Raw genomic sequence first — 26,639 nt, forward strand, 5'->3', positions numbered from 1 at the left:
CCCTCCCCCCCCCTTCCACAGGTACAGCTCCAAGTGGAAGCCATATTCCTCTCCGACGTCCTCAGGGGTGACGAGACGACCGAGATTAGGGTCACGCTCAAGCGGTATTTGGAGGAGGAGGTGCCGGCTGGGGAGGATTAGCCTGCTGGGGAGGATTAGCCTGCTGGGGAGGATTAGCTGGCTGGGGAGGGGGGAAGGGGGAAGGGGAGGGGTTGGTGTTAGGATTGGGTGCGATAGGAGCAGGGGATGCACGTAGGCAGGGGAATGATTGTATTATAGACTATGAACGTGACCATAAAGCTCTTAGGGCACTCAACACCCCCCCTCCCTCCTCCCTCCCTCCCATGCGCACACCACCCACCGCCATCCTACACATGACATGCTATCAGCCGCCTCCCACCCCCCAGAAAAACCGACTCACGTAACATACCCCCTCCTCTCAAGCCTATTCATCCTCCTCGCAGTCCTAGCGTTCGACTGGGTATTCTGCCCCCGCACCGGGAAGCCCATCGCGTGCCTCCTCCCTCTATACGTCCCAATCTCCCTATAATGGGCGATATTCTCTCTCACAACCCTGCGTCCTTCACTTTCGAGCTTGAGCAGGGCGAGGTCGTCCATCCTCTTACTCCTTTCCGGAGCCGGAAGGGGGTCGCTCAAGCTAGCCCGGAAACCGGGAGGAGCCCGCTGACATCTCAGAGGGGGCGCAACCGTACTGGGGGAAGAGAGGTAAGCGGAGAGAGCGGAGATTTGGGGGTCGGTGAGCTCGCTAACTCGCGTACGGAGGTGGATTTGGAATCGGGAACAGAGCCGTTGGGAGAGGTGGTAGTTGAGTCCGTAGAAGGAACGGAGGGCGCGCTAGAGGGCGAGGGAGGGTGAGTGAGGGTATGGGTGTGAGGGGGAATGGTGTGAGGGAAGGAGAGCGTACGTATACCAAATGTCCATCAGGTAGGTTCACGCCTAACAAATGCATCTTGGATGTGGACGATGCAGAAGCGTGAGTGAAATTACACTCAATGAAAGGCTAAAATGGTCTGAATAGTACACAGCCACTATTAGGTTATATGGCTTCCTAGTCACGACATCCCCTTCAACGGGCGGTCATCATTGCTCATGCTCTCATACACGACACATTGCTAGTACTTGTCCTGTCCATGTCAGATCAACAGCACACCCATCCCCAAGGGCAACAACAACACCGCGCCATCCTACTCCTCCCCCTCCCCACACTCCTGCACATCCAACACCCCTCCCACCTCTGCCCACCCCTCGAGGTCGTCTCCCGTCTCCCCCTCTCCCGCCTCCTGATAATACTCCATTCCCCGTTCTTCCTGCCCTACCCGCAAGGGCTGCACATCAGACAGCACTGGACCGCGCTTCAGAGGTTGCTCGCAGTCGTTTATGTGGAAGCGACGAGGGAGGCGGTGTGGAGAGGCGAGTGGGAGAGGAGGGTTGAGGTGTTGCTCGAGCCGCTAGAAGGAGAGTGGGAGGAAGTGGCAAGGATAGGAGTGGAGTGGGATACATTGTACTATTGTTCCGGAGGTGCGCTTTCCTTCTCCCTATCCCTATCTCAATCCCTATTCCGGTCGCTCATCCCTCGCAGACGAACCTGTTATCTCACCTACCCACCCGCTCGCCCCCATCCCGCGACACCCGCTCCCTCCCCCGCAGCTCCCCTCCTTCCCCCCTCTCCCCCTCCCCCTCTCGACACCCCCCTCCCTCCCCTCCACACACAACATCACCGCCCTAGGGGGGACGTTCGACCACCTACACGCCGGTCACCGGATCCTCCTCTCCTCCTCGCTCCTCCTCACCCAATCCCTCGTAGTAGGGCTCACCTCCCCTCTCCTCCTCCAATCGAAGAAGCACGCGGAACTGCTTCAGAGCCTGGAGATGCGCACGAGAGCGGTACAGGAGTTTTGTACCCTGTTTAGGCCGAGTGTGAGGGTTAGGTGTGTGGAGATTAGGGATGTGGCGGGGCCGACGGCTTGGGATCGGGGGATTGACGCGCTTGTCGTTAGTCGTGAGACAGTAGCAGGGGCCGAAGCGAGTACGTCCCATCCCATCCCCCCCATCCCACCATCTCTCCCCCATCCCACTTCACCCCCGCAGCCTAACATACTCCCAGTAGCGACCCTCCGCGCACAAGCCTCCCTCCCCCCACTCGAAGTCTACGTCATAGACGTCATCTCCTCCTCCGACCCGAGTTTGCCGCATGAGGATGAGCAGAAGCTGAGGGAGGGGAAGATTAGTAGTAGTGCTATTAGGGGGTGGTTGGCTGAGAGGGAGGGGCGGGGGGTGAGGGGGCAGGAGCTGGAGAGGGAGAGGGGGGATGAGAGGGAGGGCAAGCAGGACAAGCAGGAGGGCAGGGACAAGCAGGAGAAGGAGAACAAGGTGGACGATAGGGTGGACCAGCGGGTGGGGCAAGAAGAACCAAATCCGACGCACACCACTGCGCAACAGGAACAAGAACAAGAGGAGCAGAACAAAAACCGACCAGCCGAGGCAGGGACCAACCAGCCAACAGAAGAGGAACAGGAAGGAAATTAGACTGTTTTGTAGTTATCGGAAGGACGCGCTTGAGGATGGATCGAGATAGGAACGACATGTACAAGTACAAGTATGAGTGCCTAAGCCTAATGTACACTACTTTATTCCTACATCCCCCGGTCGGCTAAACGACCACCACATGCACCTTTCTAGCTCTGGCTCACTAACCGAACCCCCCCCCCCCTTCGCTCTCCAACCTGTGGCGCGACCTGGGGTATCACGTGACCTCACGGGCGCTTTCACGGCGACGTCCGATATGTACGTACATCCCCCCAGGGAGAGTACTGTTAGTGGAATAGAGGCTCCGACGTGAGTAAGCCTGGAGAGCAAGACGGGAGGGACGGAGCACTTGACGAAGGAGGCCCGGAGAAATAGACTGCTTGGCGGAATATAGGGAGGAGGCATGTTGTTTGAGATCATGCTTAGGTGGACGGAGTGTACACCTGAGATGGATTGGAGCTAAATGGATGGATTGGGTTATCCCGCATGCATATGTAACATGTACAAGTACAATTAATGTACACCATCGTATGCCTACACCGTCCCCCAGTGGGCTAAATCCCAACCCCATCCATCCACCTCTCTACCTCGGTCACGACCTTCCCCACCCCATCCCCATCCCCCCCGTCCAGCCCCTCAAGCTCTAGCAGTTCTACACCCCAGTCACGTACGATCCTATTCTCCTTTCTCTGTTTTTCGGCAGCTGGGGGCGTATCGACTACCAGGATGGGAAACCTTGGTTCATAGGTGAACTCCCACTCCGCTTCTTGTACCTCTCTGCTTTGCTCCGGAGAGCCAGGTTTAACACCGAGATCTCTCATGCGATCAGCTACTGAACGCACGCTCGTAGGTGGCTGGAGGAGTACGAGCGCTTTGACAGGAAAGTCGGACACGTACGCTTGGGCAAGTAGGCATCCCATCCCACGGGCGAGGAGTACCGGGGGCCAAGCAAGTGCCGTAAGCCTGAGAGAGGCTCGGAGGGCTTGTGTAAGCCCGGTGAAGGGGGAGAGGGGCTTCTGTGTTGCGGTGGGTGTTGCTCTGCGAGGAGGGGCAAGCGGGGGGTGAGGGGAGGGGGAAGAGAGAGGAATGTCGATCGTTATACTCCTATACCCTCGTAGGGAATAGAGGGCAGACATCTGGTCAAACCTAGGAAGCCGTTAGCATCTTCTCCAGGTAGCAGACCGACGAGAACAGAGTCAGAACTCAGAACGAACACGCTCACCCATCCCCACTCCCCTCCCACTCTCGGACACTAACGAAGACCAAAGGTGTAGGCACTTCCCTCGTCGCGCCCGGATCTGGCTCTCGCACGATTAGGCTAGGCTTGGGCGTGAGCGTGGAAGGTGTCCAGATGCTGCGGCTGCGAGGGATGGAGCGCTGTGCTCTAGATCTGTTGATGAGGGTGCGGTGGAGAGCTGGCCGCATTTCGGATTTGGGCGTCGCTTACTTGTGCTGGCTGTACAGTGATTGGGATCGGAAGAGGACTGCGAGCGATGAAGGAACTTGGAGCACAGAATGACGTAACTGGAAATCCGGTTCCGCCACCTCGGCCGCTTTCGAGTATACACGAGAAGTGTGCTCTGTGCCTGTGCCCTTGCGCGCCTCGGATGCAATTTGCCTCATAGCTTCCTTAAATGGTAAGCAACCTTTGGATTGCACAAGTAATGTGTGCAACTTTTAATGTACACACAAAATTATTATTATCAAATGAGACTTTTGTGTGTGGAATTCACTAAGATCTAGTATACATTTCAACAAAAATAGAGAGCCAATTAATTACAATTTGGGGCCAAAAAAACTCAATTTACTGGGAAAGTGTTGTGGGAGAGCACACCACACCCTCAGTGCCTTTGGCTGACCACACCAAATGGTGAGGAGGAAATTTTATTCAATTTTCAGCCAATTTATACTAATTAACTATGCATTTTTTTGGTAAAATAAATATAACTATATTAGTGAATTCCACACACAAAAGTCTCATTTGATAATAATAATTTTGTGTGTACATTAAAAGTTGCACACATTACTTGTGCAATCCAAAGGTTGCTTACCATTTAAGGAAATTATGAGGTAAATTGCATCTGAGGCATGCAAGGGCACAGGCACAGAGCACACTTGTTGTTGCCCCTTGCTGCTTTCTGACCCAAGTGGGGTGTCAGATGCCAATGTCATGTGTCATGTTTGCCCAGCTTCATTTTGGTGGTGTCATGCTTCAACTGCCTCCCAGGAGCAGGCAGTTATGAGGAGAGTGGAGGAGGTCAGCAGGTGGGAGCATATGGTGGTACATCTCTACTGACATCCTTTCCCATACCATTGTGTCTCTCACCCTTCTCATTCACCCTGTCCTTCTCATGCCACATGTTCCTTCTGCCATTCTTTGATGCAAATGTATGCTCATGACTTTGTTGCATAGATGATGGGCTGTGGGTGCACAAGTATCAGTGTGTGCTTCAGGGTGTGCTAAGTGACCAGCATATGTGCTCATTGTCATGTCTAGGTATGTTGCTCCTCCCCCAACTCTGCTCAAACCTAAGGGCTGTGCTGGTAATGCCCATGCTGATGGGTGCATGGACTAAAGACATGTGCATCTGGATGACTATGCTGGGACTATGCTGCTTGGAGTACATTGGGTCATGTCAGGGCAACACAGGCTGACTAAGTCTGCTCACCTAAGAGTGCCAAGAGTCTAAGCAGGCAACAAGGAAGTGGAGTAGACCTGATGACTAAGACCTATCTACAGTATAGGTATCTGTGGATGATCCTAAGAGACCAAGTCTGAAGAGACAGTCCCCAGGCAGAGTAGGCCTTATATTGATACCTCTGTGGTGGAACCTGCTAGAACATTTTGCTTACTCAGCCTAGTCAGGTGATCAGGTCATATGAGGTCATGCACAGCCATGCACAGCAGGTCACCTGACCATCCAATCCTTCCAGCAGGTTCCAGCACATGCCAAGGTATACCAGCTACTTCCATGTCATAAAGGCTTAGTCATGTCTCTTGACCAAGCAATGAGCTGGTGCCCTGACAATAGCCTTCACCTCCTCCCCAGGGTCTATGAGCACCAGCTTGCCTGGCTTGATCATCCAGTCATTGTTTGTCAATGTGTAATCCTCACCTTGGTTCTGGCCTGACATCCCAAGATCAGATGCAAGACCAAAGCCAAACCAGGCCCAGCTACACAGGTGGCTGCCTGCAATGGCCCACCCACACCCTCTCCTCTCCATCCCCCCTCTGCACTCCTATTCATCCACACTCACACCCTTGCCCATGGTGTGAGCAGGCTCATGCATCCTCTCCCTCCTTGCCCATCCTCTGCTGGTGACTGGATGCATCCCTGCTCAGCATGAGGGACAAGACTAGTGCTTCAGGAAGCTGGAAGATGGAGCATGGCAGAGTCCTTGTACAGCACAGTGATGAAGGGGCAGAGCAAGTCTCTTGGTGTGAGTCACCCCAACATGCATGATGCAATGGCTAAGCTGGCATCAACATATCAGCACCAAGGATGATGAGGGGAGGTGAAGAAGCTTCAAACTGCAGTATTGGAGGCCAGTCAGTGGGTGCTCAGCAAGGGCCATCCAGACATGCTCAGTGTAATGGCTGACCTGGCAGTGACATGCATGAGCTAGTGACAATGGAGTGATTCAGTGACCCTGCTGAAAGAGGTGCTAAAGGCAAAGCAAGGATGCACACCTCAAAAGCTGAGACCAATGGATCCCTTTGCAAGCCTAATGCAAGGATTGACAGATAGTGGGCAATTAAGCCCACAGGCCAGCATGGGTGAGGGGACTGAATGAGAGTTGATGCTTCTTTTGTGCTGCACACAAACAATCCATTCTGATAAGTAAGCAATGACACATGGAGTCATGATGACTTGCTTCACACAGGCATGTATGCTGCTGACCTATGCTCTTGCTCCTTCAAAGTTGACATCAGGTACACTTGATCAGAATGCACATGATCTCTGCAGCCTTCAGGAACTCCTTGGGCAGATCTGCAAAGATGTGTAGTCAGTCTTTTGGGATGTGATGGCTGCTTGTTGGACATTACTGGGGTTCATTCCTGAAAATGGGCATGAGTTGGCCACAATATCAGCCATCTGGAAGGCTGCTTTTAGCATCATCATTTGGAAATGGTCTTGTCAGCCTGACAGCCTCATCAGCTCCATAGCCAGTTACCTCCTTTGATGGTGTGGACCTCAACTCATGTTGATGCATGACTTCAAAGTTGTTCAGAGCCTTCTGGCTCTGAGGCATATCAATTCTTCTGGCAAAGAGAGACCTGGAGTACAATGAAGTTGGTCAGATGCTCTCTTCTGCACACATGCCAATGTGAGCTGAGAGACAGACTGGGGCAACAGGCTCTTGACCTCATACAGCTGGACAGCCTTCTGGAGATCTTTCACAATTCTGCACTCATGCCTCAATCTGGGTGATGGTGGTCTTCCAGAGGCTGGGTTCTGGCCAGTCCAGGCTTTGTAGCACATTTTGTAGCAAAGCCCACATCTCCTGGGCTCTCTCCCCTATCTTCTGGTCAAAATGTGTGGCTGTTGCTCTACATTCAAAGTTAATTGGAAAGCTGAACTGAATGCTGATGACTTCTGGAGATGAATGAACACATGCTCCAGGATGGCCTGTCCTCTTTCCATCACAGCATGTTTAGCCTCATCAATAGCCCTCAGTTCAAGCAACCTGAGATAAAGCACAGCAGCCTCATGTTCTGGGGTTGCATTTCAGTGCAAGACCTGATGTGGTTCTGCAGCTGCTCACACACCAGGTCCTTTGTGACCATTGGGAAATGTATATGGCATCTTCTCAGGTGTGGTCAGGACACCCTCGAGGCCTGCACCTGGATGTCCTGATGCCCTCTGATGGTGGTGCCTTGAATACCATTGTGTTGGGTCAGATGGCAGGCACACTCCATGCCTGCATGGGACTAGTATATCACATCCCTTTGATCCAACATCATGCCCTGTGGAACTCCAAATCATGGCAAACAATGCTCATGCTAGTCATGACTCTCTGTCATGGACTCACACAATGTCCACAGCCTCAAAGATAGCCCCCTTGTATTGTCAGTGAGCCTCTGGGGAGAGCTGGTGAGAAGGTGTTGCAGCATCAGCACCCTGTGATTGACCTTTTGCTGACTGCAGCTTGCAGTTCCTTGCAGCCCCTCATGCCACCCTTACCAGCCTCCTCCTAACCACCCTCCCCAAAAATCAGGACAGCACCTTCCTAATGATGTCCCACCAGGGAGCATCCATTGTCATCCCATTGATGTTGAACCTATCCCCACTCTCAAATGACCAGCATGAAAGCCAAATGACCAGCATGAAAGCCCATTGTCCCCTGTTGAGCATGGAAGAGGTGAAGCACAAAGACCATCACTGATCTCAGATGGTGGCAGAAGGCAATATTCCCCCATATGTCTGCATTCCATTCAGAGCTGTCCTGCTATCAAGGCTGAGCCTCAAACAGCCCAATGATGAGGACTTTTCCTTCTATGGTGTGGATGAAAGCTTGTCAGATGGTTCCTCACAAATACCCACTGACCAGGGTATGCACAGCATGTACATGCTCCACTCATTTGATAGCTCATGTCCTCCTAGATAAGCATGTTTCCTTCAGCAGTGCCTGGGGGCTGGATAACCATGAGTTGGGTCTGATGGATGCTGAATCTATCACTGGTGACTTCCTCAAGACCCTTGAGCTGCCCAAAGACATTAAAGACCTCTTCTGACAAGGTGTCCTCTCTGGTTCCTGTTCAATTCTACCTGAGGCCATGAGAGCCCATGCAGTTTCACAGTTGGTCCTCATTGCCAAGGCATCTCATGGCATCATCATAGTCCTAGCTGGGGAATGGACAACAGGGTCATTGCCAGGACTGGCAAAGTCAATCCCCTTCCCAATCAAGGCTCATACAACTTGTTCCCTGACTCTCTTCTCTGCTGACCACATACATGCAGGGATTTCAGAACCAGTTTTCATATTTGACTGTATGATTTACTTCCAAGTCTATCTAGCCTTGCTCAAAATAGGCACTCAGAAAATCTAAGCTCCATTCTGTCCAAGCAACACTCTTTATAGCCAAACAGCTGCCACTGACTGGGAAGCCTTCAATCACATTTTCATGAAAGTATGGGAGGTGTCAACCTCCTTCTCAAACATCCCCAGCAAGATAGCCTTGAGTATTGTTGCCACTGAGTGGCTTTCCTTGGACCAGGCATTCCTAAAACTATCCCCAGAAACACCCGCAGAATGCCAAATATGAAGCTGGCAGCAGATTGCAGATGTCCAACTTGTCTGCAGCCTGTGGCTACAGGAGCTTATGAAAACAGAGACCATGGTCTGGCCATTGGCCCTGGGCAGCCCCCTTTGAAGCAGCAGAAAAAAGCCTTGTTGACACAAACCTGTGACCCAGCTACCAACCCTCCTGACAAATGGAATACCAAGAGGTTGTGGGGTGAGTTCAAGACCCATGTGCACAATCTGGAAACCTTGGTTTGCAATGGTTGTCAGACAGGACATGGTGAATGGTACCATCATCACATTGACATGCTTATTGATGATGATGTTTTGCTTGAGAACTCATGGCCACATCACATCTTGACACCTCCTCACAAGCAGCATCATAAACTCACCATCGGGATGAAACCACTGGCACTTACTTCCACTAGCTCTCCACTCTTGGACATTCCATTGAGTCCAACAAGGGGTTTGGGAGCATAGCCTGAAAAGCAGGATGCATAATATATTATAGTAACTATGTTTATTGAAATGCATGAGAATTTTCCATCCAATGAGCCAGCTGCTGAAGAAAGATGACCAGGCAGGGTGCATGCAAACATCCTTGTGATGGCAATTTCTTGTTTAAACATTTGTCAATATAACAGGCCTAGCCAGCTCCTTATTGTCCAGCAACTGCTTGCAAGATTGCCCAATCTGTTTGAGGTAATTATTGAGCAAGGAGATGCCTTCTGCCTTGAGCTCCCCAAAAGATCGATCACAAGTGTGTGATATCCCAACTCAGTTGCAATTCTTTGTGCAAGAGCCATGTGTGTTTGAGCAGTGATCCAACCCAAGAGGTGTCTGAAATATTGGGTGTCCAAATATATCAGTCTGATGGGAGGTGTGCAAGAACTTGCAGGGGAAAGAGGGGGAAAAGTCAGTAAAGTCACAGGTGCCAAAGTCAGTCAGTAAATCAGAGGTGCAGTCAATCATGATAAGTCAAGTCAAATATGCTAAGTCAAGTCTGCCAGTGCAATAATCAGATCTGTATAAATGCTAATGGAAAAGGGGGCAGATAAGCTAAGTACAGGAGTTTTTGGAAACTACTTATACTAGCTACTCTAGGCTGTGCTCAATACTAATCTTGTATCTGGATACCTCACCAAGGCAGAGGTTGGCATGCCAAATATCTGGGTGGGTCAATCCCATTGTGAGGGAAACCAGTAGTTGTCATGCCAAATATTTGGAGAGTCAAGACTCATTGCAGGGGTCTGTTGTCCATGTTGTGAGGGTCCGTAGTGCTGTGCAACAGTCTCCAAGGGTCCACATATGCATGGGAATACTGGCCTGACACACCCCACCAAAGGTGGGGTTGTTCAGCAGGTGGTGAAGAGGCATGCAGGTAGTGAAGAGGTGCATGGGTAGTGAAGAGGCATGTGGGGGTTGATGAGGGGTGTGGGTCATGAGGGGGCAAGTGGGCAGGGATCTGCTTGCACATGGGTAGTGTCACCAGGTGCTGATCACCTTCCAGACTATATCTTTGGGCTGCCATGATGGTGTGCTTGGCAAGGTGGGGAGTGAGAAGTTGGCACTAGCAGTGCATCCACATTGTGTTCCTTGGCACTGGCAGACCTGGATGGGATCACTAGGCAGACACATAGCCACTGCTTGGGTTTGGCATAGATGCAGGTAACCCTGGCTTGGCACTCCTCTCGGAGATGCGGCTCCGAGGCGTTGCTATGCATTCCTGTGCACGTGTGCTGTGCTGGACGGATGGACCCCATCACGTCCGCGGTTGTAGGGACATAAGCGGGTGAACGTGTATAAAAGGCTTGGCCTGCTGGCTCTCCTACCTCATCTCGCCCTCTACAACAGCGAGCCTTTACCAACCAGATGGAGAACATCCTCAGCGCGTTCATGGGCGGTGGAGGTGGAGGAGGCGGCATGGGCGGCATGGCTAGCATGCTCGGCGGCGGAGGAGGCGGAGGGGGGATGATCAATATGCAGCAGGCTGAACAGCTCCATGGGCAGATGTACGCCTATCAGGGGTATGTGCAGCCGGAGCATAAGGCTAGCTGGACGCATGAGGGTACGTCTTCTTTCATTCCTTTCCACGACTGCCCAGTACTCATATTTGTGCCTTAGCCATCGCAGCTGCCGCCGGGTTCGCAGCTATGAAAGCCTGGGAATCGCACCTCCGCGCAACGGGTCAACAGCCTACACACGAAACGATGAAAGAGATCCTGGCCGCGATCGCCGCAGCCGAAGTGGACCGTTTGGCCGAAACGAAAGGACTCGATTTTATCGATCGCGAGCGGGCGAAGCACCAGGCTGTCGCCCAGGCGCACGCGTTCGCCAATGAACGGTATCGCGGTGGGACGGGGGCGGAGTATGCTCAGCAGTGGGGCGGCCCTGCCCAGGAATATCAGTGGAATGGAGGGTATGGGCAGTACCAGGGCTGGCATCAGCAGTACCAGCAGGGGCCGTGGGGTGGGTACGGGGGAGGAGGGTACGGACCGCCTGGTGGGGGATATGGACCTCCTGGTGGGGGATATGGGCCTCCGGGAGGAGGGTACGGGCCGCCTGGTGGGGGGAACGGGCCTCCCCCTGGAGAGTGGGAAGGCGGTGAGAGGCACCATCATCATCATCACCATCGCGAGAACTGGTGAACGCGCATGTATGCGTGTGTTAGAGCCAGGCGCCGGGCGCTGGGCGCTGTTCTGAGATACATACCCAGAGATGGGAACTGTCCTTTGTGCTTGTTTGTAACTGATCGAGAATATGAATCCAAAGATGTGTGCTTGTATATGTAGTCCCTAACTGCCCGAGCGATGTCCCTCTACAATCGTCCCAACAGCTATCAAAGCTCAAATTTGTCTACTCCCGAACATCACATCCCCTAGAACTCAGCCTCCACTTGCTAGACATTGCCATCCTCTCACATGAGGAGCACTTCGCTTCTAGCGCCGGAGCTTCACATTATATTGACTTGTTAACCTGTTGACTATGAATGGGGGATATAGGTATCACAGGACTGGACGGACAACATTGGCAAATGGAGGCAAAAGAAACTAGTCCCCAATGCTCACACCTTCCCATGCACAATCAAGTGAGAGACTCAAAAGCTGTGCACCCGATTCGTAGTGCCAGCTTATTATAGGATTTCTCCAACTTGGAAATATCGTTAGCAAGTTGCAAAAGCCGTGGACTGTATGATGACTCACTCGTGCCAGCCTGGTCTGAGTCTTCCCAAGCTCAGTCCACATCTCACCAATGTGCTGTTCAAGATCGGAATGTCGTCTTTCTTGAGCACGTTCTGTACCTTCTCAAGGTGACCAGTGGCACCGAGAATAATTGACTTTCCTGGCGGTACGTTGGACACCGGCATAGCGGGAAGTGGCGTTGCATTAGCAGACATTATATGACGGTCCCGTGAGAGGTCGGTGAGTAGGACCCTCGCGTCAAGAGTTGATGACTCGCATATTTTCTGCTGACTTTGATTCCGACGCTTCTTTCTTGCTGGTCTCGGATCAGTATGTCACTAGCCGGATAGTCAATAGACATACACGTTTTCATAATGATATATCCGTTGTGAACCCACTAATACTCGAACTTAGCACCAGGTTTTTGCCATGTCCACACCCCACAATCTAATGTCCGCCGTTCCTTCAGGCTGTCGCCCATAATGGCGCATCACCTCGTCCCTCGATGACTTTACTCCCAGCAAGCATGTATTGGTGCAAGGTCCTTCTCCATGTATCTGCATCAGGATGAGACTGGGATATAGTCATCCATGAATCGAATAGCCATTCTCTATCTTGCCACTCTGTCATTGGTGGTGGGAAACCGACGTGCCGAACCAAGGCTCTCAATTGTAAGCAAACAAAACGCGGTTCGCAAAGGATCCAGAGGTCAACATAGCGTAGAAAACCCTTAAAGGTCAACATTGGTTCATCACTATAACGAAATACAAATTAGGCAGGACGCTGATGTATGATTTACAAAACTCACTTCGATTTGGCGTACTCTAGGCCAAACGCTTGATAGACTTCCTCCAGTGCGTCATCCTTGTATATTTGCGTGATACCCGAGTTTCTTACAGTTCCTTCTAAGAACTGCAGCCGACGTTTTGTAATGTAAGGGACATCACTCGGTTGTTTTGCCCCTGATGACAGATCAGCATCTATCGGTTCACTCGGACATGTAACATACAAATCCAAGTACACAATGCTTCCACAAAATGCTGCAACTTGGGAGTCGGACCACCTGAAGGATGAACAAGGGCTTCTTTCCCAGCCGGATGGTCTTTGTGGGTATCATCCCCGTCAAGTATATCATCAAAAGGTGCTCGAAGCCGTTTGATTGGTACGATTGGTAAGGTGAAGGCTGGGTTTGTCCAGACCCAATCGTCGGATGATTGATATGCAGCAGGGACGTGGTTGAAAGAAGATGTCGAATGCTCCACTTCACCTTCATCTAACTGTGCGTCTTCCCAACCATCGTCATGTTCCACGATTGGAGCAGAAGCGTTAGTTAAACCAGAAGCAGTCGCACGGCGTGATAATCTTCCAGATCGACGTGGGCATGCCCTCCAGTCCTCGGGTTGATCATATTCAGTCGGAGCGAAACGAACGGGCGACTTTGGTCGATTCGATCTCTCGGGGGACTTCCCTCGAAGAGCGCTACGAAGTCGAGGGAACGTGCCCCTGCCAGATCGTTCGGAACCGGTAAATGACTGTGAGTCTGGAGGTATTGCATACCGAACCGGCACAGAAACGGTGGGCGGATATATCTCGAGTGATGCAATACCGGCGTTGGTCTCGGCGAGAGCTTCTTCAAAACACTCATCATGTTCAGGTCGTCGACTTCCTCGCACATGCTGTCGCTCAACGGGAGGAGGTGATGCGCGACCAGAGGGTTCGAGCACAGGGACAGGGACAGTGTTTCTCTGTCGTTTCAGCTTGTTCCCTAGTGGTTCAGGAGGAGGTTGTGGCATTTCTCGGAGCTCTCGTCGTGGAGTTGATCCAGGGCCACGATAGGTTGGGGATGAGCGTGATTGATAGTATGCCGAATCTGGTATCTCGGGCACTGCATCGGGCATGACAGGCTCAGGTGCAGGAGGCCATGCACTCGATCGGTGCGAAGCATTCATGCGCATGGGAGGCATCGGTCCGTATGCAAGATCCCGGGTGTTCATTCTGCGACGTGGCGACGGAAGTACCGGGGCTGGTACATTTTCGATATTCCAGCTGGCGGGAGGTGTCGGATTTCGTTTTGGACTCGGCGAGGATCTCACGTGTCCCCTTAATGCTGGAGGACGAGGGCCGGGGAGATAGGGCGCGTCATTGCTGAGATCGCGCCCACAGGATCCGCACCACCGAGTGGCATATTGACCACCGCAGTTGCGGCATTCATACAGGTCCCCGTTACGTCCAGGATAGATCGGCAATGCGGGAGAATTTGCGTATGGGCTTCCGGACCAAGACGGAGGCGGGCCTGGGTATGGAGGAGACGTCCAAGCGGGCGGAGGGGTGTATGGAGTGCCAGGATAGGGACTAGCGATCGGATAAGGGCTGCCATATGGATACGCCCTCGGCGAGCGGCGCGGGGTAGGCGGTGCGGGGTTCGCCACACCGCAACCCGGAGTTGTGCAGTGTGGTATTCCTTCGGGTTGCCAGCAGCCACAAGAGGGACAATGCTTGAAGGATTGCGGGAGAGAAGCCATGTTAGAAGCCGAATAGTTATGCAATAAGAACAGATGTGGCAAAAAAGAAGAGGCGTGGTCGATGAGCAGGATGTCAGGTACGAATTCAAGAACGATTTCAGAAGTCGTTATATGCTGTTGATAGACAATCGTCTCCGCGTGTATTCGAAGGCCCGTGGTGCGGCGGCAATGAGGCGACAATCGGACTTGGCCCAATGGAGCCGAGTGTAGCAATTACTGTACATAACAATGTTACCTGGTCCTGATTGTGCTTGTGCTCCCTGGAGTCTCTTTGTGCAGACAAGGAGGCGGTAGGAGACAACGGTGCCTGAGTTCGGGAGCGTAGGAACAGTTGTCTACCGTGCGAATTCACGGCAGTTTTAGCCGCAACAAGAGTGCATGATAGTAATCAGGTTGGGTTGCGATTCGTATTATCGTGCACGTTGTGTAGGGTCGTTTTGAATGTTAGCGTCAACAATGAACCATGTCACCGTTCGATGATGGCCTCTGGAAAGAAGTCAAACGGTGTCAGTCGGCTTTGCTGTGCCTTGTGGCTGTCCTCCGGTAGCGTGGATCGAGGAAAGGTCATGACCGATGATTGTCTATCCCACTCCGTGATGACCTAATTTTCTTGATGTCGTGCTCGTTGTTGCAGTAGTGATAGCTCTAGCTCATTTGTTTCGGAAACCATTTCAATCGGTCAGATTTTTCCTAATCGGGGAATCACGGAAACAAAAGAAGACAGGCGGAAGCACATCAACGCGCTTGCGCGTCCTGAGCGCTGAGGCGTCTCCTTGGACTAAGTGACCCAAGGGACGCGCATACATCTGTCTATCTCTCTATGTCGTCCTCTCCTTCCAAAATGAACACATTCGTATCGCGTTTTGCACCAAGCTCATCGGCACTCCCTCACTCAAAGGGCGCCATTGCCGTCGAAGACGATGAAAAGTACTCTGACCTCACCTGGGGTTCGCAAGCCGGCTTTGGCCACCTGGGAACCAAGGGCATCCCGTCTTTCAAGGTGCCCAGCCTTGCTGACGTGCGTGAATCCCCTGTCCGGTGTTCCTGGCACCTTATGCAACTGATGGTACCTCACAACAGCCTTCTGCATTTCTCCGCATGCATACGGACGACTATGCAGACCCCAGCTGCCGCATAAAGATCCAACATGGTACAACGACCCTCGCGTTTCGCTTCAAAGGTGGTATCATTGTGGCCGTTGACTCTCGTGCGACGGCAGGAAGCTACATTGGTCAGTTTCGAGATGCTGGGTCTTGCTTCGTATTCTGATCATGCATACAGCTTCCGGCACGGTGAAGAAGGTCATTGAGATCAACCCGTACTTGCTGGGTGCGTATTGGTTAACCTGCAAGCTCTCACATCGTTGACACTCTATTAGGTACTATGGCTGGTGGTGCTGCAGACTGCCAGTACTGGGAGACGTACCTGGGTATCGAGTGCCGACTACACGAACTTCGTAACCGAGAGCGTATCTCCGTAGCAGCGGCGAGCAAGTTCCTGAGCAACCTCGTGTACTCGTACAAGGGCATGGGATTGAGCATGGGAACCATGATCTGCGGTTGGGATAAAACTGTATGCGTCTTTGTCTTCTACAGAACGTCTGGATCAATCCTAAACCTTTGACAGGGTCCCGCATTGTTCTACGTCGACTCTGACGGCACCCGTCTGAAGGGGGACATCTTCTCAGTTGGATCTGGCTCGACATACGCATATGGTGTGCTGGATCAAGGATACCACTGGGATCTGAGTGATGAGGATGCACAAGAACTTGGCAGGAGAAGTATCTATGCGGCTGGGCATCGTGACGCCTACTCTGGAAACACCATCAACCTGTACCACGTGAAGGAGCAAGGGTGGGAGTTCCTTGGTAAGTCTTTCGTGGTGGGCCAGATTATATGCATGTTGATTGCTATGGCACAGGAAACTACGATGTCACAAAGATGCATTACGATGGTCCAGGGAATGTTCCTGGCGCCACAGGTGGTGGATACGGCTACGAGGTCAGGACTGCGGGTCGGAGTGCATCAGATGCAGATGCTATCGATACATCCGCGTGAAAGCATGTACAATGACGATGATTTCATTCACTTTCCCGTCATTAAGACGAACCCTGTCCTACGGCTGACCGGGAAAATCTCGCCAGCCCGAGTAAATGAAGTTGGAGAAGTATGCCGGTGTTGTACTATTCACACCATTGCCCGTGGCGAACATACCTATGATTGTCTGCGAACCATAATGAGCTGAAAGAACGCTGGCGACATGTGAGTACTCACTCCGACAAATCCCCCGCTCACTTGAGTCGCGTCACCGCCGCCAATGTCGTTCCAGATGCCCGAGCCTGTTTCAGACCAACTGAAGAGGTACCTGGACTCATTCGGCGCCTGCACGCGAAGCGTAAGCTTAACTGGTTCGCCTAGTGACACGTTAAGAGGAAAGATCATTGGTGTCGAGATGGGGTCGACGGTGCCTTGATGTGTCGAATTAACCGTGACGGCGCGCAATCGGATATAGCGTGAAAGCTGGCTACTGTTTCCGGCAGCGGGGTATCCTTGCTGACTGGCAGACGAGGCGGACAGCGAAGCTACGCCCAAGTCGAAGTGCTGCGCCTGCTGTAGGAAGACGGTCAAGCCTGCCTCTTCGCCATCCAGCTGGGGGTCAAAGTCAAGGTCGACCATCGACTCGAACCTCACTTGAGTTTGCCTTCTGCCGACAAAGGTCGGGTTACCTGTCCGACCGTCTGTGCCTGTCAGATTCCGCCAGCTCCCGAGCAATGACAGGGAGTATGGATGTCCATCAAGAGAGACTGCGTACTTGGACGTATCCGGAATACGAAGGTAGAGGTAATGTGCTGGGAGGGTCGAGCCAGGCGCGAAGAGCTCCCATTCATCTGCTCCAGCCAGATGACCCGTGGCCTGCTCATAGGCGAGCGATTCACTGTCGATAGCAGACTCGCTCGGTGAAAGAGGACCTTGCATCTGCACGTGTGTATGACCAATTATCCCGTCGTTGATTACGTGTGTATGACCAATTATCACGTCCCCTAGCTCGTGAGAGTAGGGTTCTTACTCGGGTTGGCTCGGGATCAAAATGCTGACAGCAGAAATGGTATGGTAACTCCATGGAAACGTGTTAATTTCCTCATTTGTATTCAGATTCCGTGTCCTCGGCATAAGAGCTAGGGTTTTGCCGGCGCTCAGCACGGCCCCTTTCTCGGTGATTATCGGCCAATCCCCAGACCAGTCGACAGGTACCATCACTGTCTCTCGACCCATCGGGTAGTTTTTCGTCCCATTCCGTGTAGCCAGTGCTACTGCCCAGTAGTTGCCGGCCGTGTCGTTGAATATGTCCGCGTGACCCACAGTCTGCACTGCACAAAACCTGTAAGGAGCAGATAGTGAACATGGGTATTGCCATACAGTACAAAGTCGTGTTGGCATTTGTCAAGACTGGATTCTGCTCGTATGGTTCATCCGGTGATATTCATCGCTCTCGCCATAGTAGCCATATGGCTAAGTCCAGTCCCGCCTTCAGCAATCAATAGATAGTACCAACCATCCTTCTTGTAGATGTGTGGACCTTCAGGACCGCCAGTTCCATTCCACATCATGACTGGATCACCACTCAGCGACTGCCCTGTAGATAGATCGATCTGATATTGTTGAATCTGAGGATAAATCTGCCATGCATGACTACCCTGCACCCAAATCTTGCCATCGTAGTCCCAGAAGAGGGAAGTATCATAGCCTGGAAAGTAAAAGTGGATCGGATCTGACCAGCCGTTAGGGTTACCGATTGGGTCTGGGTTTGTGAACAAGATCTGGACGGGCGGACGCTGAGCGAGTGGCCGGATGCAGCGCGATGCAGCTTACGTTGTCCCACCGCGACAGATTCTGCTGAGACATATTGTCGTAAACCAAGGTTGTCGTCACGTAGAACATCCCATCATGCTCGCGTATTGTAGCTGCCCAAACACCACTAGTGCTACCATTGGTGTTTGCTAGCCCTGGGAGCTGCTCCTGACGAGATATGACATTGCCTGCCATCAGTCAGTCCTATTGCATGCTGAGATTGCTTGAACACTGACCAATCTGCTTGAAGTGCTGCAAGTCTCGAGACGCGTAGACCGGAATGCCGGGGAACGCATTGAAGGACGAGTGCACGCAGTAGAACGTCCCATCGACTCAAATACAGCTCGGATCAGGGGAGAACCTGGGAATGATTGGATTGATGTAATCCTTGAGTGCTTGCTTGGGCAGGATAGAGATTGAGCTTGTCAAGGCGCTGGCCGCACAAACAAGAGCGCCAAGAACAGTCCGCAGTATCTTGACGAAGCAAGGACGACGTCGCCTTCACCAAAGAAGCGGTCTCCATTTTAAGTACGTCGTCCTGAGAACCAGAGCTTGGTTCCAGCGGTCCGCTCGCTGGAGCATGCACCACGAGTGCGGCTGGACATGCGTACGATGTAGAAGACAGATCAAAAAAGGCATCGCGAGAGAATAGAGAAGAACGCTCATCACTTCTCAATCAGACGGATTAGCCCGTAGCCCCAGTTGGCAACCAAGGGTGATGGGCCGATGCAGATGTCGAGTCGTCAATTTGGGAGAAGGTCGCCGCCGCGGGCCAATCTACCCCACATATAGGCCACATAGATAGTCTAATGGAATCAAATTCCGGTGCCTTAAGGCTGCGCAAGGGTCCTGCACTGCCACTCCTGCCACAAACTCGATAATACTGCAGGACCTCGGTCCAGCATTCTGCCGTTGGACCCACGCCGTAGACCCATCTCAATGCCTGTTCAAACGAAGCATTCTATGTGATCGCAGCTAGAGCTACAGCACAAATGTGCGATGCAGAAGTCTATGTCTAATTCTCGGTCTTATCCTGACGGATCCCAGCCTCCTTCGCCAACCCATAGAAAAGGGAATCTTTGTTTTGTAGCAGCTCTTCCGGGGCTGCAAACTCGGCCACTCGTCCCTCTTTCATTACCAAGATCCGGGTCGAGTCCATCACGGTATTCAAACGATGAGCAATCGTCAGGATGGTTCGGGCGGCGAACTCTTGTCGAATCACCTGCTGAATGTGCGCATCGGACTCGACATCAACGGCCTGAACCCTTTGTTAGTCTGCATCAAAGAAAGGTGGAGCCACAACGTACAGCAGTGGCTTCATCCATCACAAGGATCTTGGTATCCTTCAACAAGGCACGTGCTAGGCAGACGAGCTGCCTTTGACCGATGGACATATTCGAGCCACTTTCACTTACGCGAGCATCCAGCTTGCCTTCCATCTGACCAATGAAATCGCTCAGTTGCACACTCTCCAATGCACTCCAGATACGGCTGTCCTCGTAGATGCCCTCGGGATCAAGGTTTTGGCGGACAGAGCCTTCAAACAGCTGAGGATCTTGTGGGATGATGCTCAGTCGTGAGCGGAGGTCGTACAACCCCAGCTTGATGATGTCCACACCGTCGATGAAAATCGTACCCTCCGCCGGTTCGATGATCCGATACAACGCCAATGTCATAGTCGACTTGCCAGCACCGGTACGGCCCACTATACCGATCTTCTCGCCTGGCTGGATATCCAATACCACATCCTTGAGAACAAGGTTGCCATCCTTCCGGTATCGAGTCGAGTAGTGTTCGAACTGGATGCGACCGTGCTCAGGCCACGCAGGCTCCGGAGTCTTCTCTGGCAATTCGTACGGCGCCTCAGGCTCCAGGGCAGCATACTGCTCCAAGCGCTCGATGGAGACGGCATTCGTCTCGATTTCGGTGGCGGAGCGTACCATCCAGTTCCTTAGAAATGTCAGTCAGAGCACAGGCCCAAAGATGAAGTAGCATACAGTGAGCCAGTGACGGAGGTAGCATAGGACATCATCAGACCGACAAGACCCGCGCTCACTCTACCAGTGATGACGCTCCACGTAGCGAGCACAGCGCTGATGAGGATGATACAGCTCCCAAGGAATTCAAGACGAACCGCAAGCCAGCGATTGCAAGTGAAGGAAGGGAAGTACGCCTGTTGGTTTGCATCTACGCGAGCCTCGTTCTCCGCGATGAACCGCTTCTGCTGCCTGAAGGCGCGAATCGAGGGTAAGCCACCGAGCGTCTCCTGGAACGAGGCGAAAACGGGACTGCGGGAAACAGCATCGAGGCGCTTGAGTTCCCGGCTAGAGGCAAGGTAGTACCGCTGAATCTGCCGGTAGACAAAGAACATAGGGATGACAAAGAGCAGGAACGGCGGGGAGGAGACAGCGAGGACGAGGATGGTGCTGAATACCGAAGCGAACGTGCGGAACGCAGAGCTGAAAACGCGCGCGAGGGATTCGTCTACCACTGCGACGTCCCGGCTTGCGACGTTGAGGATCCGACCGACGGGCACGGTCTCGAAGAAGGACATGGGCGAACGCATCAGCGCTTGGAACATGTTCTCGTGGAGCTTGACGGCAGCGCGCAGGGTGCAGAAACACCAGAGAAGGATGCTAGAGAGGAAGGAGAGGACCTGGGACGAATGAGGAATGAGTTTCTGCGTACTGCGTAAAGCACGCAACTGGCTAACTTACGCAGAACGACAAGCCGAAAGCGAAGAAGATGCCGAGGTAGAAACCCTTGTCCCCGTTGTCCCCGCTGCACAGGTTATGCTCTCCCCAAGCCTTGAGCCACAAGTTCTGTCCAACCTGAGCAGCCTGCATAAGGCACATCGCTACGAAGAAGCCGATAAACCCCGGGATAGAGCACGCCTTGAGGTACTCGGTATACACTGGCAAGCGGATCAGCATGAGCCGGGGGATAAGCCAAAGCCGACGCCGACCGACCTTTCGCACCAACAGACCCAACAGCACGTATCTCCTTCGAGCTCATGCTAGCCTTAGAAACCTCCATGATCTCCCTCTTCCTCTCTCCCGTAGAAAGTACCGAAGCGCGACGCAACGTAGCGCGACTAAACCTCCGGGAAAAGTTCTCCTTCCCAAACCCACGCGCTTCCTTCTCCGCCATCGTCTCGTCGCTCTCCTCGTCCTCCTCCGCATCAGGGACGATCGTCTCCGTCTCGAGCTCCTCCTCCTCAACCCGGCGCACACTCTGCGCCTTCATCTTCCCAAACTCGTTCAGCAACCTATAGAGGTCCGACCGCGCCGCCATCACCTGCCTGAACGTACCCCGCTCAACGATGACCCCATTCCGAATCATGAGGATGTTATCCGACTGCTGGACGAACGGGATCGCGTTGGTAATGAGCAGCCTGGCCTTGGAAGCGAGCAGTCCTTGGGGGCCGATCACATGGTCGAAGATGTGTCTTCCGACATGTGCGTCCACCGCGCTGAGCGGGTCGTCGAGGATGAAGATATCCGCTCGGGAGTAGACGGCTCGAGCGAGGGATATGCGTGCCTTTTGGCCCCCGGAGAGGGAGACACCTCGTTCCCCCACAGCGGTGAGGTCGCCTTCGGATAGGATGGCGAGATCTTCTCTCAACCCGCAGGCCTCGATCGTCTCCTGATAAAATGCGTGCTCGTACCTGTGCCCGAAGGTGATGTTCTCCCTGACGGTGCCGCCCATGATCCACGGTTGCTGGGGTGCGAAGGCGACGCTTCCCCGTAAGACGACAGTTCCTTCAGTCTTGATCATCTCCCCCAAGACGGCAGCAGCGAGGGAGGACTTGCCGCTCCCAACCCGGCCAACGACAGACACCAGTTCGCCCTTGCGCAGCTCAAGGTCGACGTTGAGCAGCGTCGGCTCATTCTGGGAGCTAGACCACTTGAACTCCCCATCCCGCACCGAAACGAGCGTGTCCCCCTGTGCGGCCGTAGGGAACGGCTCGAGCTTGACCGCGTCGGTTTGGAGCTCTGTGCCGCTCAGGAAGGACTCGAGTCGCCCGATCGCGACTGAAGCCTCGACGAAAGAGGTGATAACGGAGGCGAACATGGCCATCGGGAACTGGAGCAGGCTGAAGAGGGATATAGCGGGGAAGATGATATCCGACGTGAGTGGTTTCTGGCCAGTATCAGTCAGCTATGGCGCACTAAGAGGAGAAAGACGGGAGAGACTCACATCGCTCGTAAGCACATAGATCGTAAACGTCGCAAAGCTCACCAGCACGGGTACGCTGCCCCAAAGCAGCACACTCGCCGCATTCACAATCCCAATCTTCATGAGCATCCTTACCTCTCTCTCCTCTCTAATATCCCTCAGCCTGCGGCCAAACGCGTACTCCCAGGCGTAGAGCTTGATGCTCCGTATATTCGCTAGGATCTCGCTCATGAGCCTCGTACGCGCGTCCTTGTTCGCCATCTGCCGCTGTTGCAGTTTCTTCTGATACCGCGCTACGAGCGTGTTGAGCGGGATGAAGACGATGATGATCGCTACGCCGCTGAGCATGCTCCAGCCCATGAGGTTGTACAAGCTTATGAAAGCGAGGATGATCTGGAACGGGCCGGACCAGAGGATCTGGGCATACGTGCATAGGTCCTGCAGACGCATCACATCCACACTCTGGAGGTTGACGATATCCCCCGTTGCGCGCGCCCCGCGCTCGTCGTTAGACAACACGAGCGCTTTCTTGTATATGGTCGCAACGAGGCCCGCGCGTACCCGCATACCGACTTCGAAACAGCGCTGGAAGTACTGATGCAGGCACATAGTCTGCGTCACCGCTACTCCAAACATGCATAGCGCGATCAAGTACCCGCGGTACGGGTCCGGCTTGACGTCTTCCCCTTGCTCGGGGTGGGGAGCGCTTGTGCGCGCTTCTTCCCACGTGTTGACGTATTGCAGTAAAAGGCGGAGCATCTGCGGCTGAGCGTAGCTCAGACAGTCCTGGAGCATCTTCAGCCCCGCAGCGGTGATCATCGGTCCTCCATACGCTCTTAGCAATGCAAGACTAAGACTGGGTCTGCCCCGGGGTTTCCGTTTCTCCTTCCCCCATTCGGTCTCCAGCACCCGGGAAAGGGTCTCCCCCTTATCGCTCGGGCGCAGGGCCCAGAGATCGTCTTCCTCCAGGAACTTGCGGTAGCCTTTGACCATGAGCGGGGTCATCCAGCTGAAAGTTAGGTGCTGGAAGATGTTTGCGCGGGAGACGGGGCAGGGTAGGAGGTCGACGGATGACGTTGGGCCGGGGAGGGGGTGTAGGGGGCCGGCGTATTCTGCCACGAAGAGGGAGAGGAGGAGCAGGAGGGTGAGGATGGGGAGAGGGAGTGGGGGGAGAGGGGGGGAGGAGGAGAGCGGTGTGAGCGAGAAGAGGAGCAGGAGGGATTGCAGGAGGTAGAAGATGAGCAGCGCGGTGCTCCCGGCGAGCGAACGGTTGTGCTCGAATCTCGTCAGAGGGAGGCATGAGATCTACGCAAGGGTAAGGGGAGTGGACGTCAGGGTAGGAAGAGAGGACGCACGTATGCCAGGAGCAGGGTAATGCTCGTGTAAAGGCGCTCGTCGCCCAATGGACTTGGGCTGCGGAGTCCGGTGAACACGACAGAGAGAGTTTGTACGCCTATGAGAGCGGCAAGAAGTGCCTGATAAGGGGTTAGAGAGGTGATTCTGATGGTTAAGAGAGACGCACGAGTTTGAGGGCATACAACCTCGTACCAGCGACAGACAGTGGCAGATCTTTCTTTCCTCTTAAACTAGCTGTCATATGGTCAGCCTGTGCATATATATAGCAAGAACACCGAGCGTACCAGCAGCGACGAGGCCTGCGATGAGAAGCCAAAGAACGGGAAGTGCGCCTCTGAGTACGGCATCTTCGAAGCACGGTGCCAGTCCAAAGTTGAGGGTAGGGTCGTTTCCCCCTCTAGGGAAGAGAAGAGGACCCCAGCCATGTACTGGGTCTTGGGGACATAACGCCATCTGTGAGGAGAATAGCGAGCAAGGGAGAGCCTTTGCTTGCTGTTACGCGCCTTTTTCACCTATGAAAAGTGGGAGAGAGAACGCTGATTCAGGCGTCAGAGTCTTGTTTTCCTACGATGTATTTCATCGGAGGCGTCTCCCCATTGGTGGATACAGGCCGTACCGCCCGCTCACCGACAAATCCACTTTACGCTCAATCACGTGGATGGAGGCTTGGTAAGCAATCAAGCTTTTGTGAAGAGGGGGAAAGGGTTGACTCACTTTAACGCCGATCGGAGACAAGGGGAATGAATACGTGGCGGTGCTATGACGGCAGAGTTACGTTCTCATCGAGTTACGAACAAGGGCCGAACCCTCATGAGTGCTTCGCGACCGCTGGCCCATCCACCGCAGGCAACGCGCCACGCTACTAGAATTTTCGCTTTTAGGAGAGGAAACATGGGAAACCGCATACCCAAGGTGCGGGATGTACGTCTTGGTTGGATAATAATAAGGAGCGAGTGCGGTGCTGGTGCGTTGCTGGCTATGAACCAGACCGGAGGTTCCGGAGAGGAGGCGAGGAATGAAAGTAAAGTTTTACAAAAGGCATGAATGAACAAAAGGGAACGACGAACGTGTATTGATCTATTTAAGAGGTGTGATAAGAGAAGAGGAAGAGCATGCAAAGTGTACCGGCAGAAGGAGAAGGAACACGTCACTGCTTCGTACGGTATTTACTATTCTGCATCGTGGTACGCCTTTACTATCTTCTGTCAACGTTGACCGATCAACCTGCCGATCAACCTGCCGATCAACCATCCGATAACCATTAATATTCTCTCTCACCGCTCATTTCTATCAAGCATATCTTAGCCACTGGCTGGCATCCAACACCCCCCATCTCATCGCAGCACATCATGCACCTCCTCCCCCTCCTCCCCGCCCTCCTCCTCCTCCTCCCTTCCCTCGCACAACAAGCCCTCAACGAACCACCCGACAACACCCTCTACCTCGGCGCATGGCTCGACACATCCTCCGACTCGCCCCAATCATTCAACCAGCGCCTAGGTCAAAACACCCCCTGGTTCCAGTTCGCACAGACCATCCCCGCTGGAAATCTCGACGAAGTCACTGGACAGGGTGGTATCGTTAACGCTAGCTTGGTATGGGAGACAGGCACGGACGCCGGCGTGTATGTCACTGTCTACCCTACACAGGGGTTTGCCGCTATCCAGGAACAAGATGTACGTCTCCCCCTCTCCCCCTTCCTCTCACTCACTTTCCCTCCCCCCTCCCTCAACTCACTAACACATACCAGTGGGCAGCCCTCGGCGTCCAACTCCAGACCTACGTCCTCCTGGGGCGCGCCGTCTTCCTCCGTTTCGCACCCGAGATGAACGGCAACTGGGACATCTGGGGTATCCAGCCCACAGCGTTCAAGCTCGCTTGGAGCACGATGTACTCCATCCTCAAGTCCTCCTGTCCTAGCTGTGCGCTCGTCTGGTCCCCTAACGCTAGTCCCGGGTACCCGTACTCTATCCCTCTGGACTCGGTCGTCTCTCCCCAGGACCGGCTTGCCCTGGATACGGATAACGATGGTCAGCTGACGTCGGCGGACGACGCTTACGCGCCCTATTACCCCGGGAACGAGTTCGTAGACTGGGCAGGAGTGTCATATTACTACAAAGGCATCTACCCGAATAGTTATAACGTCCTCCCCGGTCCAGGGACCGTAGAAGCCGCACTGACGGGGTACGCACCCCCCGAGCTCGAAACGCAGGATGCGACGCAGTACACTCCTTTTTACTCGACATACTGTACGAACCTTCCATGCATGTTCTCCGAGTCGTAAGCCCCCCTCCTCCCCCTCCTCCGCTCAGCGCTGGCAGCTAACGAACAACAGCGGCGCGGCATGGCACTGGAACACCACTAGCCAACCGGCGAGCTACGTCGAGCCCTCGCACACAGCAGTCCAACAAGCCTGGTGGTCCCAAGCCCTAACCAACAGCACCTTCCTCTCCCAATACCCAAGACTAAAACTGCTCATGCTCTTCGAATGGTCAAAAGTAGAAACAGACAGTAACATAAGCACGCTGCGCGATTTTAGGCTCTCGAACGCGAGCGAGGTCCTCTCTGCTTTCCAGGAAGATCTAGCACCGGTGCTGCAGAGGTATGTTTGGGCTTCACCCAGAGGAGAGCAGGGGCCACAGGGCATCCCACAGGGTCAGGTACCAATGCCTCTGCCAAGCTTGACACGGGCGATGCCCTACCGCCAACCGACGCCTTCGAGCCCGAGTCTGTTCTGGTCTGCGGCTTAGCCCCCCCCC

The 26,639-nt window shown here is 53.6% G+C and overlaps 11 protein-coding genes across 11 annotated transcripts in view; 5 read left to right on the plus strand and 6 right to left on the minus strand.

Moving 5' to 3' along the window:
* DACRYDRAFT_46626 (BET3 family protein) overlaps positions 1-141 on the plus strand; it is a gene marked incomplete at both ends in the record, with an annotated part of 1,564 nt that extends 1,423 nt beyond the window's left edge. Inside the window, one exon of the mRNA XM_040774720.1 lies at positions 22-141. Within this exon, the coding sequence (XP_040632168.1) occupies positions 22-141 (120 nt within the window). The remainder of the gene's footprint in view (positions 1-21) is intronic.
* Positions 142-417: 276 nt separating this feature from the next.
* DACRYDRAFT_46352 (mitochondrial 30S ribosomal protein S13) lies at positions 418-970 on the minus strand (the record flags this gene model as incomplete). Its single annotated transcript, XM_040774697.1, has 2 exons — positions 418-855; positions 926-970. 2 exons carry the CDS (start codon positions 968-970, stop codon positions 418-420), a joined length of 483 nt encoding a protein of 160 aa, XP_040632169.1.
* Positions 971-1,719: 749 nt separating this feature from the next.
* DACRYDRAFT_29855 (uncharacterized protein) lies at positions 1,720-2,190 on the plus strand (the record flags this gene model as incomplete). Its single annotated transcript, XM_040774326.1, has 2 exons — positions 1,720-2,047; positions 2,126-2,190. Coding segments are annotated over 2 exons (393 nt in total), but the record flags the coding sequence as incomplete, so codon positions are not given.
* Positions 2,191-3,101: 911 nt separating this feature from the next.
* Positions 3,102-4,170, minus strand: DACRYDRAFT_103770 (uncharacterized protein; the record flags this gene model as incomplete). The annotated part of the gene is made up of 3 exons (XM_040767815.1): positions 3,102-3,693; positions 3,770-3,931; positions 3,995-4,170. 3 exons carry the CDS (start codon positions 4,168-4,170, stop codon positions 3,102-3,104), a joined length of 930 nt encoding a protein of 309 aa, XP_040632171.1.
* Positions 4,171-10,773: 6,603 nt separating this feature from the next.
* On the plus strand, positions 10,774-11,441 carry DACRYDRAFT_45962 (uncharacterized protein; the record flags this gene model as incomplete). The annotated part of the gene is made up of 2 exons (XM_040774674.1): positions 10,774-10,861; positions 10,918-11,441. 2 exons carry the CDS (start codon positions 10,774-10,776, stop codon positions 11,439-11,441), a joined length of 612 nt encoding a protein of 203 aa, XP_040632172.1.
* A 344-nt stretch (positions 11,442-11,785) lies between these two features.
* On the minus strand, positions 11,786-12,387 carry DACRYDRAFT_92660 (uncharacterized protein). The gene is made up of 3 exons (XM_040777097.1): positions 12,339-12,387; positions 11,997-12,291; positions 11,786-11,943 (listed from the first exon to the last, which is right to left on the minus strand). The coding sequence occupies exons 1-3, from the start codon at positions 12,346-12,348 to the stop codon at positions 11,844-11,846; spliced, it is 405 nt and encodes a 134-aa protein (XP_040632173.1). The 5' UTR covers positions 12,349-12,387; the 3' UTR covers positions 11,786-11,843.
* A 15-nt stretch (positions 12,388-12,402) lies between these two features.
* On the minus strand, positions 12,403-14,497 carry DACRYDRAFT_98101 (uncharacterized protein; the record flags this gene model as incomplete). Its single annotated transcript, XM_040777508.1, has 3 exons — positions 12,403-12,729; positions 12,784-12,937; positions 12,985-14,497. 3 exons carry the CDS (start codon positions 14,495-14,497, stop codon positions 12,441-12,443), a joined length of 1,956 nt encoding a protein of 651 aa, XP_040632174.1. The 3' UTR covers positions 12,403-12,440.
* A 794-nt stretch (positions 14,498-15,291) lies between these two features.
* Positions 15,292-17,410, plus strand: DACRYDRAFT_19836 (proteasome-domain-containing protein). Its single transcript, XM_040771676.1, has 7 exons — positions 15,292-15,515; positions 15,578-15,728; positions 15,779-15,826; positions 15,876-16,069; positions 16,124-16,364; positions 16,418-16,720; positions 16,771-17,410. Exons 1-6 carry the CDS (start codon positions 15,339-15,341, stop codon positions 16,552-16,554), a joined length of 948 nt encoding a protein of 315 aa, XP_040632175.1. The 5' UTR covers positions 15,292-15,338; the 3' UTR covers positions 16,555-16,720; positions 16,771-17,410.
* Positions 16,613-18,868, minus strand: DACRYDRAFT_127580 (uncharacterized protein; the record flags this gene model as incomplete). Its single annotated transcript, XM_040770943.1, has 8 exons — positions 16,613-16,720; positions 16,771-17,472; positions 17,698-17,864; positions 17,914-17,950; positions 17,985-18,314; positions 18,367-18,533; positions 18,582-18,677; positions 18,793-18,868. The coding sequence occupies 8 exons, from the start codon at positions 18,866-18,868 to the stop codon at positions 16,613-16,615; spliced, it is 1,683 nt and encodes a 560-aa protein (XP_040632817.1).
* Positions 18,869-19,290: 422 nt separating this feature from the next.
* Positions 19,291-23,577, minus strand: DACRYDRAFT_74445 (uncharacterized protein). The gene is made up of 6 exons (XM_040776066.1): positions 22,546-23,577; positions 21,315-22,488; positions 21,063-21,259; positions 20,343-21,001; positions 19,653-20,295; positions 19,291-19,603 (listed from the first exon to the last, which is right to left on the minus strand). Exons 1-6 carry the CDS (start codon positions 23,527-23,529, stop codon positions 19,361-19,363), a joined length of 3,900 nt encoding a protein of 1,299 aa, XP_040632176.1. The 5' UTR covers positions 23,530-23,577; the 3' UTR covers positions 19,291-19,360.
* A 1,652-nt stretch (positions 23,578-25,229) lies between these two features.
* DACRYDRAFT_74447 (glycoside hydrolase) lies at positions 25,230-26,630 on the plus strand (the record flags this gene model as incomplete). The annotated part of the gene is made up of 3 exons (XM_040776067.1): positions 25,230-25,556; positions 25,631-26,160; positions 26,216-26,630. 3 exons carry the CDS (start codon positions 25,230-25,232, stop codon positions 26,628-26,630), a joined length of 1,272 nt encoding a protein of 423 aa, XP_040632177.1.
* Between the last annotated feature and the right edge of the window lie 9 nt (positions 26,631-26,639).

The sequence above is a fragment of the Dacryopinax primogenitus genome (assembly GCF_000292625.1).
Source record: "Dacryopinax primogenitus strain DJM-731 SS1 chromosome Unknown DACRYscaffold_2, whole genome shotgun sequence".
In the NCBI taxonomy this organism is placed as follows: Eukaryota; Fungi; Basidiomycota; class Dacrymycetes; order Dacrymycetales; family Dacrymycetaceae; genus Dacryopinax; species Dacryopinax primogenitus.